General features: G+C 35.5%; 1 protein-coding gene across 1 annotated transcript in view; it reads right to left on the bottom strand.

Moving 5' to 3' along the window:
- The window catches only part of LOC111145218 (fibrous sheath interacting protein 2), a 90,912-nt gene that overhangs the window by 11,691 nt on the left and 63,426 nt on the right, over positions 1 to 15,795 (bottom strand). Inside the window, exons 18-19 of the mRNA XM_022499977.1 lie at positions 13,150 to 13,644; positions 11,321 to 11,421 (exon numbers count right to left, since the gene is read on the bottom strand). Of these exons, the coding sequence (XP_022355685.1) occupies positions 11,321 to 11,421; positions 13,150 to 13,644 (596 nt within the window). The remainder of the gene's footprint in view (positions 1 to 11,320; positions 11,422 to 13,149; positions 13,645 to 15,795) is intronic.

Below are 15,795 nucleotides of genomic sequence, written 5' to 3'. Positions count from 1 at the left end.
AATTATTTCTGATCTTAGAGAAAAATCCTATAGGCTTTCACTCCGAGTACAGTATTAGTTGTAGGTTTTCCATATATGGCTTTTATTATTTTGAGGTAATTTCTATTTTTAGTTTGTTGAGTTTTCTTATTTTGAAAAGATGTTGAGTGTTGTTAAATGGTTTTTCTGCATTAATTTAGATGAGAATGTGTGTGTGTTTTCTTCATCTTGTTAATATGTTGTATTATATTTTTTATATATTGAATCTCCCTTGTACTCCTGGGATAATCCCACCTGAGTCATGGAGTAAAATATTTCAATGGGCTGTTGAGTTCTGCTTGCCAGTAATTTGCTGAAGATTTTTCCATCAACATTCATCAGGGATATTAATCTGCAGTTTACTTGCAGTGCCTTTTCCTAGCTTTTGGTATCAAAGTAATGCTGGCTCATGAGTTTGGAGATATTCCATCCTATCCAGTTTTTTTGGAAAGAGTTTGAGCAGGATTCATGTTAATTCTCCCTTAAATGTTTGCTGGAATTCACCAGTGAAACCATCTGGTCCTGAAATTTTCTTTGTTAGGTGTTTGATTACTGATTCAGTCTCCTTAACCAGTTATAAGTCTGCTCAGATTTTCTATTTTTTTCATAATTCAATTTTGGTAGCCATGTGTTTCTGGGAATTTATCCATTTCATCTGAGTTATCCAAGTTGTTGACATATAACTGATCGTAGTACTTTCTTCTAATCCTTTCATTTCTGTAAAATCTGTTGTGATGTTTCTTTTCCTCATTTATAGTTTTAGTTTTTTGAATCTTCTCTTTTTTCCATAGACAATCTTACAATAATTTTGTCAATTTTGCTGGTCTTTTTGAAGAACGAACTCTATGTTTCATTGGTTTTATCTACTATTTTTCTATTTTGTATATTGTTTATCTCTGCTTGTTATTATTTCCTTCCTTATACTAGTTTTGAGTTTGTTTTTCTTCTTTTAGTTATTTAAGGTATAAAGGTAAGTTGTTGTTATAAGATCTTTTTTTTTTTTAAGATTTTGTTTATTCATTTGACAGACAGAGATCACAAGTAGGCAGAGAGGCAGGCAGAGAGAGAGAGGGAAGGAGGTTCCCCACTGAGCAGAGAGCCCGATGTGGTGCTCGATTCCAGGACCCTGAGATCATGACCTGAGTCAAACGCAGAGGCTTTAACCCACTGAGCCACCCAGGGGCCCCCAAGATCTTATATTAAGAATTTACAGCTATAAATTTCCCTCTTAGTACTATTTTCACTGCACCCCATAAGTTTAAGTATATTTTCATTTTCATTTGTCTCAGATATTTTCTGATTTCCTCTGTGATTTGTTCTTTGACCCATTGGTTGTTTAAGAATACATTAATTTTTACATATCTGTGAATTTTTTCAGTTTTTCTTCTGGAAAATATGTTGTATTACATATTCAAATTTTATTCCATTGTGATTGGAAAGGATGCTATGTATGAATTTAATATTTTAGAATTTTTGAACCCTTGTTTTGTGATCTACATATGGTCTCTCCTAGAGAATGTTCCATGTACACTTGAGAAAAATATTCTGCTGTTGTTGGGTGGAGTGTGTTCTGTATACGTTTGTTAGTTCCAATTGATCTATCATCTTGTTGAAGTCCTCCAGACATTCCATCTTGTTTCTGTCTACTACTGAAAGTAGTTTATTGAAGACCTCTCTTACTGTTGGAGAGCTAGAGCTGTCTGTTTCTCTCTCCAACTTTGTTGGTGTTTGCTTCATATATTTTGGAGCTTTCAAGTTTGTTCCATATGTGTTTATAATTGTTACGTCTTCTTGGTGAATGAACCCTTTGTCATTATAATAATGTTCTTTGTCTCTTGTTTTTCACTCAGTCTCTCTTTTCCTTGATATTAGTATAGCTAACTCTGTTCTCTTTTGGTTTCTGTTTGCATAGGGTATCTTTTCCTATCCTTTCTTTTTCCACCTGTGTGTGTCCTTCTATCTAAAGTGAGTCTCTTAAAGACAGTATATACAGATCTTTGAATTATAGTGGGGTCACATCCTGATAAACCCATTATAAATTGTCTGTTCTGGGGCTTTTTTTGTTTGTTTGTTGGTTGCTTTTTATTGGTTTGTTTTTTGTTTTCATTTTATTGCTTACTTTAAAAATCATTTTATTTTATTTCATCATGATAAGTGTACTCTTTAATCACCATCTCATATTTCTCACATTCCCACAGTCACCTCTCATCTGATAATCATCAGTTTTCGTACTCTATAGTTAAGAGTCTGTTTCTTGGTTTTTCTCTCTTTCTTTTTTCCCCACCTTTTGTCATTTATTTCTTAAATTTCAGATATGAGTAAGATAATATGATATTTGTCATTTTCTGGCTGACTTATTTCACTTAGCATTATACTCTCTAGCTCTACTCATGTTATTGCATGAGTCTTTCTTTTTCTTTTTTCTTTCTTTTCTCTCTCTCTTTCTTTTTTTTTTTTTTTAAAGTAAGCTCTAGGATCAACATGGGGTTCAAACTCATGAACCTGAGATCAAGTTTCATGCTCTAATGATTGAGCTAGCCAGGTGCCCCTGTTCATGTTACTGCAAATGGCAGGATTACTTTCAATTTTTATGTCTGAATAATATTCCACTGTGTGTGTGTGTGTGTGTGTGTGTGTGAGAGAGAGAGAGAGAGAGAGAGAGAGAGAAAGAGAAAGAGATATCTCACCTCTTTTTTATCCACCCATCTATTGATGGACACTTGGTGTGCTTCCACAGTTTGGCTACTGTAAATAATGCTTCAATAAACATATGGGTGCATGTATCCCTTTGAATTAGTGTTTTTGTATTTTTGGGGTAAATACCCAGTAGTTCAATTCCTGGGTTGTAGAGTGGTTTTATTTTAATTTTTGATTAACCTACAAAAAGTTTTTTCCACAATGGCTACACCAGTTTGCCTTCCCACTACAGTGCAAGAGATTTCCTTTTTTCCCACATCCTCGCCAACACTTGTTTCTTGTATTTTTTTTATTTTATTTTAGCCATTCTAACAGCTGTGAGGTGATATTCTCATTGAGGTTTTGATTTTCATCTCCCTGATGATAAGTAATGTTGAGCATCTTTCATGTGTCTGTTAGCCATCTGTATGTGTTCTTTGGAGAATATCTGTTCATGTCTTCTGCCCATTTTTAATTGAATTTTTGTGTTTTGAGTGTTGAGTTGTATCGGTTCTTTATATATTTTGCATACTAACCCTTTATCAGATATGTCATTTGCAAATATCTTCTCTCATTCAGTAGGTTGCCTTTTAGTTTTGTTGGTTCTTTCCTTGGCTGTGCAGAAACCTTTTATTTTGATGTAGTCCCAGTAGTTTATTTTTGCTTTTATTACCCTTGCCTCAAGAGACATATCTAGAAAAATATTGCTATGGCTGATGTCAGAGAGATTACTGCCTGTGCTCTCTTGAAGGATTTTTGTGGTTTCAGGTCTTTAATCCACTTTGAGTTTATTTTTGTGTATGATGAAAGAAAGTGGTCCATCCAGTTTGTTTCTTTCTTTCTCTCTCTTTCCTCTCTTTTTCTCTTTTTTCTTTCCTCAGCTGTACAGTTTCCCTAGCACCATTTGTTGAAGACACCGTCTTTTTTCCCATTGGATATTCATTCCTCCTTTGTTAAGGATAAATTGATTGTATAATTGTGGATTTATTTTTGGGTTTTCTGCTCTATCCCATTGATGTATGTGTATATTTTTATGCCAGTAACATACTGTTTTAATTACCACCACTTTGTAATAGAACTTGAAATTTGGAATTGTGATATCTCCAGTTCTTTTTTAAGATTACTTTGGCTATTTTAGATCTTTTGTGGTGCCATACAAATTTTAGGATTCTTTGTTCTAGTTCCATTGAAAAAATGCTGTTGGTATTTTGATAGGGATTGCATTAAATTTGTAGATTGCTTTGGGTAGTATAGATAATTTAACATTTGTTCTTTCAACCCACAATCATGGAATGTTTTTCCGTTTCTTTGCCTTATTTTGAATTTCTTTCATCAGTGTTTCATAGTATTCAGAGTACAGGTCTTTCACCTCTTTGGGTAAATTTATTCCTAGATATAGTATTGTTTTTGAGGCAGTTATAAATGGGATTGTTTTCTTTCTTTTTTTTTAACATTTTATTTATTCATTTGAGAGAGAGACAAAGAGAGCACAAGCAGGGGGAGAGGCAGAGGGAGAGGGAGAAGCAGACTGCCTGCTGAGCTGGAGCCCAATGTGGGGCTCAATCCCAGGAACTGGAGATCATGACCTGAGCAGAAGGCAGATGCTTAGCCATCTGAGCCACCCAGGCACCCCTGGGATTGTTTTCTTAATTTCATTTTCTGCTGTTTCATTGTTAGTGTTTAGGAATGCAACATATTTCTGTACATTGATTTTGTATCCTGCAACTTTACTGAATTCGTTTATCAATTCTAGTTGTTTTTTGGTGGAGCCTTGAGGGTTTACTATATGTATTATCATGTCATCTGCAATGAGAGTTTTACTTCTTTCTTACCAGTTTTGGGTAGCTCTTATTTCTTTTTCTTGTCTAATAGCTATGGCTAGGAGTTCTAGTACATTATTGAATAGAAGTGATGGTGGTGGAAATACTTGGATTGTTTGTCCTTAAGGGAATGCCCTCAGTTTTTCACCATTGAGTATGATGTTTACTGTGGGATCTTCATATAAGGTCTTTATTATGCTGAGCTATGTTCCCTCTAGACCTACTTTGCAGAGGGTTTTTATCATGAATATATTTTGTACTCTGCCAAATGCTTTTTTTTGCATTTGCATTTTTTGCATTGAAATGATTTTGTTGAATATTTTTGCATCCATATTCATGAGAGATATCTTCCTGCAGTTTCTCTCTCTCTCTCTCTTTCTCTCTCTCTCTCTGTGTGTGTGTGTGTGTGTGTGTGTGTGTGTGTGTATGGTCTTTATCTGCTTTTAGTATCAGGGTTATACTGGCCTCATAGAATGAACTGGGAATTTTTCCTTCCTTTTGTATTTTCTTGAAATAGTTTGAGAAGAACAGGTACTAACTCTTCTTTAAATGTTCAGTAGAATTTGCCTGTGAAGCTGTCTGGTCTTAGACTTTTATTTTTGGGTTGTTTTGTTTTTTAATTACTGATTCAATTTCATTGCTGGCAATTGTTCTGTTCAAATTTTTCTATTTCTGCCTGCTTTAGTTCTGGTAGGTTATATGTTTCTAATACTATGTTTCTTCTAAGTTGTCCAATTTGTTGGCATATAAGTTTCCATAATATTCTATTACCATTATTTGTATTTCTATGGTGTTGGTTGTTATTTATCCTCTTTCATTATTAATTTTATTTCTTTGGGTTCTCTCTCTCTCTCTCATTTTTGTTTTTTGTTTTTTCCTTGCTAGAGGTTTATGAATTTTGTTGATTTTTCCAAAGAACAATTTCCTGATTTCATTTGATTTGTTCTTTTTTTTTCTTTTTTCAGTTTCTGTATCACTTATTTCTGCTCTACATTTTATTATTTCCTTCCTTCTGTTGTGCTCCAGGGTTTAGGTTTTGTTTGTTTGTTTGTTTGTTTTCAAACTCCTATAGGTGTAAGGTTAGGTTGTTTATTTGAGATTTTCCTTATTTCTTTTTTTTTTTTAATATTTTATTTATTTATTTGACAGACAGAGATCACAAGTAGGCAGAGAGGCAGGCAGAGAGAGAGAGGAGGAAGCAGGCTCCCTGCTGAGCAGAGAGCCCGATGCGGGGCTCGATCCCAGGACCCTGGGATCATGACCCGAGCTGAAGGCAGAGGCTTTAACCCACTGAGCCACCCAGGTGCCCCGAGATTTTCCTTATTTCTTAAGGTAGGCCTGTGTTGCTACAAACTTCCCTCTTAGAACAACTTTTGCTGCATATCAGAGCTTTTGGACCATTGTGTTTTCATTTTCATTTGTTTCCCATTTCCATGTAATTTTTAATTTCTTCTTTAATTTCTTGATTGACCCATTCATTGTTTGATAGCATATTATTTAACCTTCATGTATTTGTGGTCTTTCTAGATTTTTCTTGGGGTTGATTCGTAGTTTTGCAGTGGTGTCAGAGAAGATGCATGCTATTACTTCAATTTTTTTTTTTTTTTAATTTGTTGAGGCTTGTTTTGTGGCCTAATGTGTGACCTATTCTGGAAAGTGTTCCATGTGCACTTGAAAAGAATGTATATTTTGCTGTATTGGAATGGAATATTCTGAGTATGTCTATTAAATCCATCTGGTCCAGTATGTTATTCAAAGCCACTGCTTCCTTGTTGATTTTTTGTTTGGATGATCTGTCCATCAATGTATGTGGGGTATTAAAATCCCTTAGTATTACTGTATTACTCTCAAGTATTACTTTTATCTTCTTTTATGTTTATTATTAACAAAATTTTTCTTTTATGTTTGTTTTATGTATTTGGGTGCTTCCATATTGAATGCATAAATATTTACAATTGTAATATCATCTTGTTGGATTGCCCCCTTTATAATTATATAGTATCCTTCTTAGCCTCTTGTTACAGTCTTTGTTTTAAAGGCTTCTTTTTCAGATTATAATTATTGCTACCCCAGCTTTTTTTTTTTTTTAATCATAAATGTTTCTCCATCCACTCACTTTCAGTCTGCAGGTGTCTTTTTGTCTTGAGTGTCTGTAGGCAGCATATGAGTTTTTAATCCATTCTGACACCCTATGTCTTTTGATTGGAACGTTTAGTCCAGTTACATTTAAAGTAATTATTGATAAGTATGTATTACCATTTTTTAACTTGTTTCATGGTTGTTTCTATAGATTTTCTCTGATCCTGGAGTGTCTGGGTGGCTCAGTTGGTTAAGCATCTGTCTTCAACTCAGGTCATGATCCCAGGGTCCTGGGTCTGAGTCCTGCCTTGGGCTCTCTGCTCAACGGGGAGCCTGCTTCTTCGTCTCTCTCTGCCTGCTGGTCCCCCTGCTTGAGCTGTCAAATAAATAAATAAAATCTTTTAAAAAAAACCCAGATTGTCTCTGATCCTTTCTTTTTTTGCTTTCTTTCATGGTTTGTTGGCTTTCTTTAGTGATGTACTTGGATCCCCTTCTCTTTATTCTTTACATGTCTATTACTGGCTTTTGATTTATGGTTATCATTAGTTTTACATATAACATCTTATATAAAGAGCAGTGTATACTAAGTTGATGTTTGCTTAGGTTTAAATCCATTTTTTTATTCCTCTCCCTCCCATGTTTTTGGTATATGGTGTTATATTTTACATTTTTTTAAAATGAATCCCTTGATTGTATAGAAATATTTATTGTTACTGCTTTTGTGTTTTTTTACTTTTTCTACTACTTTATAGTCTTCCTTTCCACTCACAGAGTACTTTTTAATATTTCTTGTAGGGTTGGTTTAGCAGTCATGTCTTCCTTCAGTTTTTGTTTGAGAAACTCTCTTTGTTTGAGAAATCTCTTCTTCTGTTCTGAATGATAGTCTTGCTGGAAAAGTATTCTTGGCTGCAGATATTTTCTTTTCAGCATTCTGAATATATCATGCCACTTTCTTTTGGCTTGCAAGTTCCTGCTAAAAAGTCCACTGATAGCCTAATGGGGGTTTCCCCTTGTATGTAACTGTCTTTTTTTCTCTTGCTACTTTTAAAGTATTTTATCACAACTTTTGCCATTTTAATTAGTAAGTGTCTTGGTGTGGCCCTCCTTAGGTTGTACTTTTGAGGAGATCTCTGTGACTCTTGGATCTGGATATTTGTTTCTTTCCCCAAATTAGGGAAGTTTTCAGCTATTATTCCTTCAAATATCTTTTTCTGCTGCCTTATCTCTCTTCTTCTTCTGAGAGCCCTAGAATGTGGATGTTATTATGCTTGATGGAGTCACTGAGTTCCCTAAGACTATTCTCAATTTGCATATTTTTTCCTCTCCTTTTGTCAACTAGATTACTTTACATTCTCTGTCTTCTAGGTCATTAATTTGTTCCTCTGTTTCACCTAGCCTGCTATTTATTCCATCAAGTGTATTTTTAACTTTATTGTGTTTTTTTTTTTAAGATTTTATTTATTTATTTGACAGAGAGAGAGAGATCACAAATAGGCAGAGGCAGGCAGAGAGAGAGAAGGAAGCAGGCTCCCTGCTGAGCAGAGAGCATGATGCAGGGCTTGATCCCAGGACCCTGGGATCATGACCTGAGCCAAAGGCAGAGGCTTAACCCACTGAGCCACTCAGGCACCCCCATTTATTGTGTTCTTGATCTCTGATTGGTTCTTTTTGTATCTCTGTAATAAATATCTTACTGATGTCTGCCACTTTTTTTTTTTTTTTTGAGAGAGAGAACAAGTGAGAGAAGCGGGTGGGTAGAGGGAGAGAGAGAATCTTAAGCAGACTCCACACTGAGCATGGAGTCTGACACAGAGCTTGGCCTCATGACCCTGAGATCATGATCTGAGTTGAAATCAAGAATCAGATGCCCAATTGAATGAGCCACCCAGGTGTCCCCAGTGTCCACAGGGTTGTTTTTTTTGTTTTTTTTTTTTTTTTTTTTGTAGTCCAGTGAGTATCTTTGTCATCATTACTTTAAATTCTCTATCAGGCATATTATTTGTTTCCATTTAACTTTGGTTTCTTGCCATGGTTTGGTCCTATTCTTTCATTTGGCAGATGTTTTTCTGTCTCCTCATTTTGTGTGACTTTTTGTGTCTGTTTCTATGTGTTAGGAAAAGTTAGCTACTCACTTGCTCTTAATGATAATAGCCTTATGAAGAAGATGTCCAGTAGTGCCCTGCAGCACAGTATTTCCTGTTCCCCAGGGCCTGGCACTTCAGGGACTATTTCTTATGTGTGTTGTGTGTGCTCTGCGGTCTCTGTGGTCTCTTTTTTCTTTAGTCCAATTGTTTGCAGAGGCTATCTTTGCCTATTGTGGACAGCAAGGTGCAGTGGTCTGCTTGCAAAATGAGACCTGCCTCTGCTCCTGCTGGAACTGAGGTCCTGCAAAATACTCAGGGGTCAGGTGATGTGGTGTTGACAGGGTTTGAGCTGGTCTTCTGGGGGAGAGGCCTGCAGTACCAGTACTGAGGTGGGCATGACTGAGAAGGGTAGACCTGCTGAAGTATGTGTGTGTGTAGGGGGAAGGTAAGGAGTGTTGGTGCTGCACTCGATCCCACAGGTGGCCATTGTTTATGCTGGGGATGAAGGAAGGGAAATGGTACCTGCTGGCTCCTTTGCTCCTGGAGGGGCCTCCCCATGATCCCTGTCTCTCTGGGCTGTACACTGATACGAACAGAGCAGTCTCCCTCCTGTCTGTCCCCCCCTGCATTTTTCAAACTGCTGGTTCTATGCTGTATCTGTATGGACTGTTTGTCATGCTATCTTTTTAAGGGCAGGGACTCCACTTCTTAACACCTCTGGGCTCTACCACAGCCAAGCCTACTGATTTTTTAAAATAATAGACTTTAAGTCCTGCTGGTTTTAAGAACTCAAATTCAGCCCCTCTCACTTTCAAAGGCAAATATTATGTAGATTAAAGCTCCCTATTTGTGAGCTTCCCAGTGTGAAAAGTCTGTCTTTGACCTACTCTATGCCATTGGCTCCCTCCTTCCTGCAGAAGGCCATTGTCCATTTTGTTCCCAGACCCCTTATTACCCTTCCTACCTTTTTTGATGTGGCCTCTTCTTTGCCTTTAGTTGTGGAGTTTCTTGTCCCAGTCTTCAGGTCATTTCCTGGGTTATTTACACTGGCATGGATGTTAGCTAGTTGTATCCAGGGGACAAGGTGAGCTTTGGGTCCTCCTTCTGCCAACTTCCCAGCCAAACTTCAAGGACTCCCTTTTGTCAGATCTTCTTTTAAATTTTTTATTTCCCAAGAATGCTTCCCATCATGCTTTTTTTCAGGGCCTTCAATATTCATTGTATTCTTTTGCCAGTTATTTCTTGCTCTCAGGTGCATCTTGTAGTCCTCTGTGATTTTCATGCACTGTGGGACCCATCAGCTGCCTTCTGTGATTTCCAGGCATAGTTCCAAACTATGCCACTGTCTCAGTCTATTTAGGTGAAACAGAAACATTCCCTCAGCCAGCCCACAGCTAGCAGAACAGTGCAAACAAGTTCCAGTCTGCTTTTTCCATCCCAAGGGAGGGAACTGGGAATTGGCCCATTTCTTCCCAACTGTGTCTTGTCATGTTGCAGAGGGGATTGTGCAAAGGCAAGCAAAAATCTGGAATTTCCTACCATTTTGAATGTGGCTTTACCTTGATTACACATTCACTCGATTACTGCAAATATTTGACTATTTTTCGGAGCTCATATAAGGTTATTTTATCAGCCTATAGTTTTTGTTTGTTTGTTTCCCTGAGGAGACAAGGGCCTGTAGTTTCCTGGTCTGCCATCTTGTTCCAAATTGACTTTTATTTGATATCATCTATGCCCTCTGTCTTCATCATTGATATAAACAATAGAGAGGTGCTCACATTAATAATGTATTTTAAAATAACCATTATGCAGGAAAGAGAGGCAATGATGGGTATCCCCAAAATAATGTCAGAGTCAGTGTCAAAAAGAAACAACTCCTTCATGCTATGTGAAAAGAAATGTAACCAGACAAATTTTTCTCTTTATACCCATTCCTTCTCCTATAATTGAAAATGTTACCTCTTCTGGGTTATGAATATATGAATATAAGAATATTCATAAACTTAACAATTTTAAACAACTTTTAACTCTCCTAGATATAGTTATTAGATTTCAAGTCTACAGTATACTTTATTGTCACTGTCCTCTGTAATTGCCACACACTCCCGACTTTGTTCCTATAGTTGTCCAAACCTGAATTATCTTCTTATATAAATGCTCTCTATACTTAGAGGCCCATATCAAACTCCGTTGTTTTCCAGACTTCATCTCTGAATGCTCTACCTTACAATGCCCCTTTCATCTTTGAATTCTTCTTACAGGCATTTATATACACTGGAACATTTAGCTACTGAAGAAGGTTGAGCAGGAACTCCTTGGGGTGATAGTGCAGATATCATTGTGCCTATCTCCCAGGTTAAAAATCAAAACCAAAACCAAATACACTAGCAAATTCTTGATCCAAGACACTGCTATACTACAAAGATGTAGAAACCAGGTAACTGAAAATGAAGAATCAGGTAGAAAGGGGACTGCCTCAGGAATTCTCCACAGTGAGAAGGTGTAGGAGGGAAGAATAAGGAGTAAGGTAAAGTCCAAGGCTGAATACTTGCCCAACCATAGTTTTACCAGGGACCCTATTCTTCCCATAAGTATTATTTTCATCTCAGGTTTCTATTTTTGTATTGCTTTAATTTCATATACCTGGTAGATGAAATCAGATCTTCTTGGTTGTATGAAGATGAACTCATGATTCTATGTATGAAGTAATGTGTTGGTTCAGTACTAGGATTCCTTTTTTCTTTCTGGAGAAGTGAAAAACATATGTTACATAAAGTCGAGTTTGACATGTACTTTCTCACCTTATTGGCATACTTTGCACTCGAATCTACACTATAATAAAAAAAATTCTAGAGATTACTTAAAAGATGAATCTCTTAATTCTAATGAAAAGGTCTCTTTCAAAAAAAAATTTTTTGGGGGAAATGACTCAGTGCTGATGATCTATATTTTATATTGGAGTTTGAATAGTTTTTAATATAAATTTAAACAGTATTTGAAGAATATAGTTTTCCATTTCTGCACTTTACAAATATTTTAAATCTTATTTTACTGAGTACAAAAAGAAAAGGAACAGAGACATAACTCTGGTCAATTCAGAAGTTTTTCAAGTCAACCATTTTAATATGTACTCTGTTGGGAAGTCATGTGATTTCATGGCCATATTTTTTATGAGAATATCTTTATTGTGATATTTCTTAAAATCCCCAAAAGCTACTATTATTGGGATTATTGTTCATATAATCCATTTTGAGTTTTTTTTAAAAGATTTTATTTGAAAGAGAGAGAGAGAGCATGAGCAGATGGAGGGGCAGAGAGATAGAGAGAACCAGGATCCCTGCTGAGCAGAGAGCCCAACACAGGGCTCCATCCTAGGACTCTGAGATCATGACCTAAGTTGAAAGCAGACACTTAACCCACTGAGCCACCCAGGCATCCCTCCATTTTGAGTTTTGCAAATGTTAATCTATAATATTTCTTTAGTTATCTATGAAGCCAGCATTTCTGACTATGAGGCTCAAGAAAATTATTCTGAAGACTGCATCTGGTCATGAAATCACACATAGCTTCCCAACAGATAGATCAGAATATGCATTAAGATAATTTACTTGTTAAGCTTCTGAATTGAACAGAGTTGTATCTCTGTTCTTTTTCTCTTGTTCATCTCAGCTTTTGTACATACCCAGGAATCATGTCAAGTGGATACTCAATAGACTTTTCTTACCAGGAAATCCTAAATCATATACCCTTTCCAAAAACAGGTTTTGGTACCAGTTTTTGGACAGGGCCATACCCCAATGATCACTGAAATCCAGACCATCATTTGAGGGGTGTGATTTTAGGGACAATAGCTATACCCCATGATGATAGTGGAGCTTATGGGTTGGTCATAAGGGTGACATTTAAAATATTTTGATTAGCTTGTTAATTTTGGGCATGTTGGCTAAGTAACTAAATAAGCTGGCTATGTAGCTTGCCCAAAGCACACATAGCTATTAAGTGAGAGTCAGGATTTAGACCCAGACAATCTAAATTTGTATGAATCTTTTTTTTTTTTTTTTACTTCTTCCTACATTGACCCAATGTCTAGTCCTATCCTACCTGTATAAGTTTTCTTTACACAAAATATTCAATGGATATTTACCAGCCAAAATACAAAAGACTGAAATTTATTAAATTATAGATTTAAATAATTAGCTTGCATTTCTTTTCAATGGTTTCTATTTTATGTTCTCCTTGGGCTTCTAACTAATCTAGGTCTCTTTCCATTATCTGCTTTCCCTCCATTGAGTTTCATGGGTTCATCTGTTAATGATTTCTTTCATATCATAAATATTACTAGGCTTAGGAGGAGACTGGAACCATTTTAGTATTCTTTTATGGCTAATTAAGATACATTCTCAGACAGAATTTCTGAAGATCTCTACTCTTTCCATTGATATCAGTCACTGACAGCTATGTTTCTCATTCACCTTATTCTGTGTTTTTTTCTCCTGAGTGCCTGTTTCAGTTATGGTTGCTGAGCATGTGGCCATGTCAATCTCAGCAATAGCTCTTTTAACTTTTCTCTCTTTTGGTTCTATTATATGATTTGAGGTTGCTTCAGTACTTTCAATATTTACACTGGATGTGGGATGACAACATTTGCTTAGAGACAAAAACTTTTTCAGGCTGCTTGTGCTTATTGTTGGCTTGGGAGAGAAAACTTTGCTTTCTACTGGCTTCTTGGCTTCTTTCACTTGGTCTTCAAATTGTTCTCTTAAGCATTCTTCTTGTACAATCTCTCTTAAAACAACTTCATCTTCAGACATTAGTTCCTCTTCTATGGTACTTGCTGAATCTTCTTGATCAATATCATGAGCTACTAACCGAATGATAAGATCTTTTTTGTTCTGAACATCTTTTAAAAGCTCTACCTTGGTGATATCAGGCTTTCTTATATTCTGAAATGAATTTCTGCAAACAGCCTGGAATTGAAGGTACATTGCATATTAAAAACAAATGCCTCAATCAATCTCCTGTGGTTCTGTTATAATTTAACTACTTTAATATGACTTATAGTTTCAGTTTAAGGAGTATTATCTTCAAATGCCACTATTTGTATATTAACAATGTTTTAAAAAGAGGAAACAAATGAAAGTTATGAAAAATATTTGTGGTGTCTAGCATTTCTTTTATATTCCAAAGATCATATTAATCTATCAGAACTTACTCCAAAGTGTAGAGGAACATCTAATACTGGTTTCTTTTCTTTTCTTTCTTTTTTCTTTTGCTTAAACTTAAATTTTCTTGCTTCATAATTTAATTTTTGTTTTTTCATTGACCTTCAAAGTTTTGGAACAGAATAGACACTATAATCTATTTTTCTAAAATTCTAGATAGGCAATCATAAAGAATCCTAAATGTATGTATAGTCAATAAGAAAAAAAATCAAGATATTGTCTGATTTTGGCTTTTAAAAATGATGAATAACCAGATTTGTGAAGGTCTTCGACTCCTTAATCCTTATTCTTCCACTCCTGAATCTTTGGTTATATTTTCCAAAAGAATTGTCAAAACAAGTCTTAATTTTTTTTACCTTTCTAGTCAAGTCTTACTTTCCATTTCCAATGTCTAAAGACAAATAAAAGAAAAGACAATTACAGATAACAGAATTTCTCTAATTTCTGTTTTTGATGATACCACAGAACCTCCAAACTGACTCAATAATCATAAACCTCAACATCATTTGTAATACTGCGAGCCAATTTTTCAGACAATGGTGTCCTAAAAGAATATCTTCTGTGGAAAGATATAGAAACAGCTTTTTAAAGAAATTAAAACACAATCAATTTTGATTTTCTGTGTCAGTAAGGGGAATTAATGGTTTAGAAAATCAAAAATCATCCCCTATGGTTTTGGAATTTATTACTGTACATAATTTTGATATGTATATACCTAGTGTATTGGGAATCTATACTACTCAAAACAGAAAAGAAAGCCCTGTTATAGAGCCATCAAATGTCTAAGTTCTTTGATCCAATCTACCTTTCTTTTATCTCTTCTCTGTCCCTATGCTAGAGATAGACAGTGTTGATACCCAGATTAGTAAAAATCATGTGTCTTGATAGAGTTCTCTGTATCTATTTCTTTAATATACTTTTTTTTTTTTTTTAATTTTTAGGATGGCTTTTCTTCCCCTTAAAAAGACACAGGTGATTGTTTTGGTTTATTAATTATTCTCTTTCCTGCTTGGTTTTCTGCTTTTGCTTTATTAAATATTCTCTTTCCTGCTAATTGACTTAAATAAAGAGAGGCAATGACTAAAAGTAAGATTTGTGACAGAAAATTCTACAGATAATTAAAAACCAATTTTGAGTAATGTTATTCTACAGTCTGTTCACACAAATTAAACCCCCAACGGATTACTTGTATATAAATGAAGACTGCTAAATAATATGCTAATAGAATGATAAGAACACATATATAAGAACAAAACTTAAGGGTGAAAAGGACTGTCCTCTGATCCAAAAAGTTTAGGGCAAAGAAGATTAAATTATGCCTCAGCTCATGATGATCTCAGTATTTGAGTATGAAAACATAAAGCACTAATTAACATATTTACCAGCCCTAAGACTTAGTTCAGTGTACTGCAGAACAGCATTGGAAAAAAATTCAAGTTTATGCTCCAGGGAGAAAAGGTCTATAAAACTTTGCCCCAGGCCACAGATTATTTCCCTAAGTACACTCAGTCTTCTAATGAGTGAACACCATCAATATAAGGGGATTTGACAAAAATCAAAATGTGTAGGTCAGTGTAAATGTATAGGCCAGACAATCCCTCGGTCCTCAGTGGTATAGTTTCCATGTAACAAGGACATAGTTTTGATATTTTAAAGTCCTACTTAGTTTAATGTATTTGGGGCCCTAGTATGGAGCTTTAAGGCAGAGCTAGGTCCATAGCAAGAGGAAATCGGTTCATCAAAATGGCAGCATTAGGGTAGCTGCCCTAGGTCTAGAATATAGGTAAAAGGGGAAACTGGGCACTTACTGAGAGTATAGAAAAATTTGAAGAAGCTAATATAATTGAAGTGAAATAATAAGAAACCAGTATAATCTAGGATTTTTAGTGGAATGTT

The sequence above is a fragment of the Enhydra lutris genome, unplaced genomic scaffold, assembly GCF_002288905.1.
Source record: "Enhydra lutris kenyoni isolate GAN:26980312 unplaced genomic scaffold, ASM228890v2 scaffoldscaffold1, whole genome shotgun sequence".
NCBI classification, from domain to species: Eukaryota; Metazoa; Chordata; class Mammalia; order Carnivora; family Mustelidae; genus Enhydra; species Enhydra lutris.
Note: the sequence above shows the minus strand (reverse complement) of the source record. Positions and strands in the feature narration are given on the sequence as shown.